General features: G+C 23.5%; 2 protein-coding genes across 4 annotated transcripts in view; one reads left to right on the top strand and one right to left on the bottom strand.

Moving 5' to 3' along the window:
• The window catches only part of LOC117174323 (solute carrier family 25 member 35-like), a 9679-nt gene extending 8614 nt beyond the window's left edge, over positions 1-1065 (top strand). Inside the window, exon 5 of the mRNA XM_033363339.1 lies at positions 521-1065. Coding sequence (XP_033219230.1) covers positions 521-711 — 191 coding nt within the window. The 3' untranslated portion in view covers positions 712-1065. The remainder of the gene's footprint in view (positions 1-520) is intronic.
• Positions 1066-5300: 4235 nt separating this feature from the next.
• Positions 5301-8323, bottom strand: part of LOC117174191 (solute carrier family 2, facilitated glucose transporter member 1-like) — a 39659-nt gene continuing 36636 nt past the window's right edge. For all 3 annotated transcript variants that reach the window (XM_033363047.1, XM_033363045.1, XM_033363046.1), the window contains one exon: positions 5301-5612. In XM_033363047.1, the coding sequence (XP_033218938.1) occupies positions 5504-5612 (109 nt within the window). In that variant the 3' untranslated portion in view covers positions 5301-5503. The remainder of the gene's footprint in view (positions 5613-8323) is intronic.

Genomic DNA, 8323 nt, shown 5'->3' with positions numbered 1-8323 from the left:
ATAGTTACTCGCATGTTCGTAACCTGTTACTAACCTGTTCTAGAACACGTTCTTATCTGTTCTGTAATCATGTTTGCTGGGAGGGAGGCGAAGTAGAGGCAGTGAAAGGAGTACATGAATGGAGAGGAAGTGAAGGGAGGAGGAGTTATAGTGGGAAAGGCACCAAAGAGAGAGGAAGTAGGAGAAATGAAGGGAGGTTATGTGAAGAAGTGAAGAGAGCCTAAATAGGGGAGGGAAAGTAGTGCTGGTAAGGGTGGGGGAAGTAATAAGAGAGGGGTAGGGTAGAGTTTCCACATGCTAGTACAGAAGGGGGAGTATGTGGTGAATGTATGAAGGAAGGAGTAGATTAGGAATGTGAGGAGGAGCAGAGAAAATGGAAATTAAGGAAGTGATGGTGGAAGGGGGAGATTTTAACGCGATTCTCCCAAACAAAATTTGAAATTTGCTTTGTTTTTAATTACCCTAATTACCGTTATTATTTTAATTTAAGAAATATTACAATTTTTATCGTTTAAAATAGGTGTCGATACAAAAGGAAAAGGAATGCTGTACAGTGGACTCGGTGATGCCTTTATTAAAATCTTCAAAACCGAAGGCCTCACCGGTTTGTACAAAGGTGTGTTCCCCACATGGATGAGGATAGCACCGCACACAGTTTTATGTTTAGTATTTTATGAAGAATTAGCTCAATTATATGCTAAATTTAATTAACTAATAATTTGCGTGATTTTAAAGTTATAATGAAAGCTGCAAACGACATATAAACTCAAAAATATTCATAATTTTGTCATATTAAGTTGACACTTTGCATGTAAAATTTTTTTTTTTAATCGGCGGATATGGTGTTTTTTGAGACTTACTTTTATATTGTCAGAGCAGCACCTATATTAATAATCTTGTAAACAATAAATAAAAGTTAAAACTAGTCTCAATACTATAAAATATCGTAAATCGAATTAAACTATTTTAATACTTTATAACGAATTTTTTATTTCTGAATTCATAGGAATTGATTTAATTACTGATAAAAAAATATGATCGAGGGGTTGATCACTCTTGAACTTTGATGTACAAGCCTTTAATAAATTTGTGAAATCTTCCAAATAGTGTCTTTTTTAATCTATTCAAATATTTGTAATATTTAAAAATTTTGCGAAATCCTTGAAATATTTTGAAATACTTGACATCTTCAGGAATCTTTAAAATAGTTACAAAATGTTCTAAAATACTTGAAATCTTTGAAATATATTGAAATATTTGAAATATTACAAACATTTGAAATCTTCTGAAATACTACGAAATACTTGCAATCTTTTTAACCTTTATGAAATCTATTGAAATCTTTTCAAATATTTCTGAAATCTTTTAAACCTTTGTGAAATCTTTTGAAATTTTTGAAATTTTTTCGAATTTAAACAATATTTCAGAATACTTGCAATATTCTGAAATCTTTAAAATCTTAAAAACAATTTTAAATTATTTAAAAATGTTGTTAAATTTATTGTTATCTTTAAAATTCTCTTAAACATTTTGAAATACTTGAAATGTTTTGGAATCTTTTGAAATGTTCAGAAATATTTTTAAATACTTGCAATCTTTTATAATCGTTGAAATCTTTGAAATAATCTTAAATATTTTTAAATACTTGAAGTCTTTTGGAATCTTTTAAGACCTTTGTGAAGTCTATTGAAATGTTTAAAATTGGCTTCAACGTTTTGAAATACTTGAAATCTTTTGTAATCCTTGAAACTTTCGGAAATATTTTTTAATAATTTCACTCTTTTGGAATCTTTGAAAATTTTAAAACCGTTGTGAAATTGATTGAAATCTCTAAAATTTTCTGAAATATTTTTAAATACTTAAAATATTTTGAATCATTTTGAAATCTTTGAGAAATTGATTGAAATTATTAAAATCTTTTGAAATACTTAAAAGCATTTGGAATCTTTTTAAGCTTATTTTAAATATATTTCAATCCTTTGAAATATTTCAGAAATCTTTTCAAATTTATGAAATCTTTTGAAAAATTGTAAACCTTTGTGAAATATTTTTAATACTTACAATATTGTGGAATCTCTTAAACCACTATGAAATTGATTGAAACCTTTAAAATCTTCGGAAATATTTTGAAATACTTTAAACCTTTTGGAATGTTTTGAAATCTTTGTAAAATTGATTGAAAACTTTCAAATCTTCTGAAATATTTTGAAACCATTTTTAACAATTTTAAACTAGAAATAAAACAATTTAACGATTACTTTTTTAAAAATATTTTTAAAATCCTTAAAAAGCTTCAAAAGTTCTGAAAAATAAAAAAAAAATCCTGAGAATCTTCTAGATGCATTCTTTACAATTTTGAAAATCTTTAGAAATATTCCCTTAAAATTAATTTTTATTGAAACCTTCTGAAATCTATAAAATTTTTGTGAAATCTTTTTGAATCTTCAAAACCTTTGTAAAATATTTTGAAATATTTTCAAATACTTCAAATCTTGTGAAATGTTTTTAAATATTTCTGAAGTCTTTGAAACCTTTGTGAAATCTTTTAAATCTTTTCAATTTTTAAAAATATTTTGAAATACTTGCAATCTTTTAGAATCTTTTAAAACTTTTTAAAAGTTCTTAAACATTTTGAGTTACCTTAAATCTTTTGAAACTTTCTGAAATATTTTAAAATACTTGACATTTTTAAAAATATTTTGTAATCTTTAAAATCTTTGAGAAATTTAAGAAATCTTAGAAATATTTAAAAATATTTGGTCATCTTTGCGAAATCTTGAAAATATTTGCAATATTGTCGAATTTCTGAAATTTTATGAAATCTTTGAAGCCATTGTGAAATTTTTTTAAACTTTCAAATCTTCTGAAATATTTTGAAATCATTTTAAGCAATTTTAAACTAGAAACAAAACAATTTAACGATTTTTTAAAAAATATTTTTAAAATCCTTAAAAAGCTTCAAAACTTTATTTCAATATCTTGGAAAATGCACATTTTGTTTTAGTTGTTTTCAAATTCTTAAAGGTTTTTGAGAAGTTCTAAACATATTTTTAAATTATTCGAATTTTTATGAACATTTTGTAAAAAGTTCTGCAAAATCAAAAAAAAAAAATCCTCAGAATCTTCTAGATGCATTTTTTACTATTTTGAAAATCTTTCGAAATATTCGCTTAAAATTAATTTTTATTGAAACCTTCTGAAATCTATAAAATTTTTGTGAAATCTTTTTGAATCTTCAATACCTTTGTGAAATATTTTGAAATATTTTCAAATACTTGAAATCTTGTGAAATGTTTTTAAATATTTCTGAAGTCTTTGAAACCTTTGTGAAATCTTTTAAATCTTTTCAATTTTTAAAAATATTTTGGAATACTTGCAATCTTTTGGAATCTTTTAAAACTTTAAAAAAGTTCTTAAACATTTTGAGATACCTTCAATCTTTTAAAACTTTCTGAAATATTTTTAAATACTTTGAAATTTTTTAATCCTTTTGAAATAGTTTGTAATCTTTGAAATCTGAGAAATTAACAAAATCTTTGATATATTTGTCACATTTGTGAAATCTTGAAAATATTTGCAATATTGTGGAATCTCTGAAATTTGATTACTTTGATTAAATCTTTGGAAAATGCACATTTTGTTTTACTTGTTTTACATATTTTAAAATTATTCGAATTTTTACGAACATTTTGTAAAAATTTCTGCAAAATAAAAAAAAAAAAGAAATCCTGAGATTCTTCTAGATGCATTTTTTACAATTTTTAAAATCTTTAGAAATATTCGCTTAAAATTAATTTTTATTGAAATTTTCTGAAATCTTTAAAATCTTTTTGAATCTTCAAAACCTTGGTGAAATATTTTAAAATGTTCTTAAACATTTTGAGATACCTTAAATATGTTGAAACTTTCTGAAATATTTTTAAATACTTGAAGTTTTTTTAATCCTTTTGTAATATTTTGTAATCTTTTAAATCTTTGAGAAATTTAAGAAATCTTTTGAAATATTTGTAACCTTTGCGAAATCTTAAAAATATTTGCAGTATTGTGGAATCTCTGAAATTTTATGAAATCTTTGAAACCATTGTGAAATTTATTAAAAACTTTCAAATCTTCTGAAATATTTTGAAATCATTTTAAGCTAGAAAACTTAGCAATTTAACAATCACATTTTTGAAATTTTAATTTTTTTAAGTCCTTAAATAGCTTCAAAATTTTATTACAAAATATTGGAAAATGCACATTTTGTTTGACTTGTTTTCAAATTTTTAAATATTTTTGAAATTTGTGCAGAACTTCTAAAAATCTTTTAAAATTATTTGAATTTTTCTGAACATTTTGTAAACAATTCTGCCAAATCAAAAAAAAAATTTCCTGAGATACTTCTATATTCATTTTTTATAATTTTGAAAATCTTTCGAAAGATTCCCTTAAAATAAGTTTTTGTTTAAATATACTTAAATATTTTAGATATTTTAAAATAGCTGAAATCTTTTGGAATTTTAAAAATCGTCTGAAGTATTTTGAAATACTTGCAAACTTTTGGAAATTTTCAAATCTTTTCAAACTTTTTATGAAAAATGTGAAATTTTATGTGAAATTTATTAAAATTTTCTGAAATATTTTGAAATACTTAGAACCTTTTGAAACCTTCTAGAAACCTATTGAAATCTTTTGAAATCTTTTTCAAATCTTTGAAATCTTGGCGACCCCTTTGAAATCTTCTGAAATACTGCATTCAATGTAACATTAAAAGCATTCTACTATATAAATTACGTTATTATATGCGATATCAAATTATATTTTACATTAAATAATCGACTCTATCTTTACTCCTGGTATATATATTAATTTTTAGAGAATATTCTTATATATATTTTTTTTTTATACATCAAATCTTATATCTTTGTGAAACGTTTCGAAATTTTTTGAAATCTGGTGTAATCTCAAAAATAGAGTGGTCAACCATTCAATATGATTATAATTTTATATCAATATTAATGAGAATTGTTAAGAATCGAATAATTATGGAAAAGTTATCAACATTTGCACTAATTAATAAAATTTTTAAAACATTACTTATAAATTATTTTGCGCACGTCTTTTCCATAATTAGTAATGCCTAGAATGCGATAAGCATTTTGAATATTCAAAAAAGCACAATGTTAATAAAAATACGCAGATACGCGTATACAAGTTCGTAATCGTAAATCCGTTAATATCAAATGAAGAGAACACAAATCGATGTAAATAAAAAGGAATCCAAAGATACAAAAATGCCAAAAAGTTCCTGCTAAAAACTATTAAAGTCTAAGCTATAAATTATAATTTATATATGTACATATTGCAAAACGCAAAGAAAAATACTTTACATTTACTTTTATACTGATGGTCACCCTATTGTCATCAACTTGAATTAACCCTTGCACAATTATTAAAATTTCTATAATTTTGCTCGAATTTAGAAACAATATTCGACAATTTTGCAAGGGTTAAGATTTCGGTGTTATTGATCATAAGTGTTAAGTACACGGTTGGGTCGAGATTTAAATCCTTGTGTCATGATCGATGATATTTCACTGGTACTTTTTCCACGTGTTTCGGGCAAATAAGTCCTATAATACATTTTTTAAAATAAATTTATATAGCGCATGTAGCAAGAGTAAATATTATTAAAAGCTATCAGGGTGGGTCAAAAATAAAAAATTGTCGAATTTGGAGTCGATAAATATACAGCTTGGTTACTCTTGCTCGAAAAAAAATGTTTACATTTTCAATCATTTTCTAAGAAATAATTACCACTTATTTTTCCCCTATTACTGGAATTGGCCAAAAGCTAGGGAAAAATTTCGAAATATGGCAAATTTTTTAAATTCTGATTTGAAATTTTAATTCCTGGTTCTTGGCGATTTTTTTTATGGCGCAGCATTGTCACTGGAAAATTGTCAAATACCCGAAAATAAGAGAAAAATAGGGGAATCAATTCTTAAACAGAAATGTGATGAAAAATGAATTTTCAACCAAAAATGACTTATTTTTTACCACCAGAGATGAATTTTTAACCGAAAAAGACGAACTTTCAACAAAAAGAGTACATTTTATACCAAGGAAGCTCGATTTTTAAATAAATAGTTTCATTTTAAATCAGGAAAAAAAAATTTCCACCAAAAAATTGTATTCTTCACCAAATAGTTTAACTTCGAATAAAAAAAGATGAATTTTAAACAATAAATTTGAGCTTTTGAACAAATAGTTGAACTTTCAACCAAGAAAGATTTCTTAGTCAAAAAATAAGAAAAATTTTCTGCTGGACAATTGAATTCTCATCCTTAAAATATGATTGTTCAACAAAAAAGTTTATTTTCAATCAATTACTTGAAATTTTTGCCAAACTGTTAAAATTTCAAGACAAAATGGGCGAATTTTCTACCAAAAAGTTGCATTTTTATCCAAAAATATAAATTTAAAAAGAAAAGTTCATTTTTACCGAGATAGTTGAATTTTTAACAAAACAGATGAATTTTCAACTAAAAATTTGCAGTTTTAACAACAAAATATATTAAATTTCTAATAAAAGATGAATTTTGAATAAAAAAGGTAATTTTCACGAAAAACGTGAAATTTTCTATCAAATTAGCTTTATTTTTAGTACAAGAAAATAAATTTTTAACAATAAAAAAGACGAATTTTCAACAAAATACATTAATTTTTAAATATAATGAATCAATTTTAATTTAGAAATTTTAAAATAATGTTTTCGTCCAAAAAAGTTTTTCCAGCCAGAAAAACTACTTCAAGGGAAAAAACAATTAAATTTCCAACCAAGGAAATGAATTTTTAACTAAAATTATGAATCTTCAACCAGAAAAATAAATTTTTAAAAAACTAGTTCAACTTTCTATACAAAGTTGCATTTTTAACTAAACGAAATAATCCGAAAACATGAATTTTTAACAAAAAAGTTGAATTCTCTACCAAAACACATTAATTTTCAACCAAAAAGCTACATTTTGAACTTAAAAGATGAATGTTCTACAAAACAGTTGAATTATCTAATCAAAATATGAATTTTTAAAGAAGAAGGTAATTTTCAACATTAATAAATGAATTTTCAACAACAATAAACGGACTTTCAATAAAATAGTAAAATTTTCAACCTAAAAGATTAATTTTCTACAAAACAGTTGAATTTTATATTGAAAATACGAATGTTTAAGGAAAAAGGTAATTTTCATCAAAATAGTCGATTTTCTAACAAAAAAATCCAATTTTTAACAAATTAGTAGAATTTTCCACCAAATTAGCTGAATTTTAAATACAAGAAGATGAATTTTCAACAAGCAAAAAGACAAATTTAAAACAAAGTACATTCATTTTTAACTAAAAATAAACATTCAAAATTAAACTGTTTTCTAGAAAATTCTTTTTTTTTTATTGAAACTTAATTCTTATTAAAAATTTTTATACACCATTTTTCGTTAAATATTGATGGTTTAATTGAGGATTTAAGTATTTTCTTGAAAATTCATCCTTTTAGCTAATATTAAACTGTTCTTTATTTAATGTTAAAATATTTTTTGGTTTAAATATCAACTATTACCTTTTTCTTGAAAATTAGTTTTTTCAGGTTGAAAATTCTACCGTTTTGTAGATAAAACTCCTCTCTTTGGCTTGAAAATTTAACACTTCTGTTAAAAATTCGTTTTATTTTTGTTAAAAATGAATTTTTTAACTGCAAATTTAACCATTCGATTATTCACTTTAAGATGATTTTTTTTTCGTTGAAATTTCAAATATTTGTTTAAAAATTCATGTTTTCTTTTAAATCGCCTTTTTCGGTATAAAATTAATTCTCTCTTTTAAAATTTAACTATTTGAGAGAAAATATAGGTATTTTATATACACTGTGAAGAATTTCAAAATTCGAATATTTTGAATAAAATTGGCCTTTTTTGGTTATATTCAACTGTTTTTTTTATTAAAAATCGCTTTTTTTTGTTTTGTTTTAAATATCAACTATAACATTTTCTGGAAAAAAAAATATTTTCTGGTTGAAAATTCAACCGTTTTGTTGATAATTCGTCTATTTGGTTTCAAAATTCAACAACTTGATATAAGATCCGAATTTTTTATGAAAAATTTCAAAATTAAAATATTTTAATGAAAATTGGTATTTTTTGATTATATTTACCTGTTTTTTTATTTTAAATTAACATATTGGTTAGGTTTAAATATCAATTATAACTATAATTCAACAACTTGTTAAAAAATCTCATTTTTTTGTGGAAAATTAAAAAATTTAAGTATATTGATTAAAATTGGCCTT

This window comes from Belonocnema kinseyi, chromosome 6 (genome assembly GCF_010883055.1).
Source record: "Belonocnema kinseyi isolate 2016_QV_RU_SX_M_011 chromosome 6, B_treatae_v1, whole genome shotgun sequence".
NCBI lineage: Eukaryota > Metazoa > Arthropoda > Insecta > Hymenoptera > Cynipidae > Belonocnema > Belonocnema kinseyi.
Note: the sequence above shows the minus strand (reverse complement) of the source record. Positions and strands in the feature narration are given on the sequence as shown.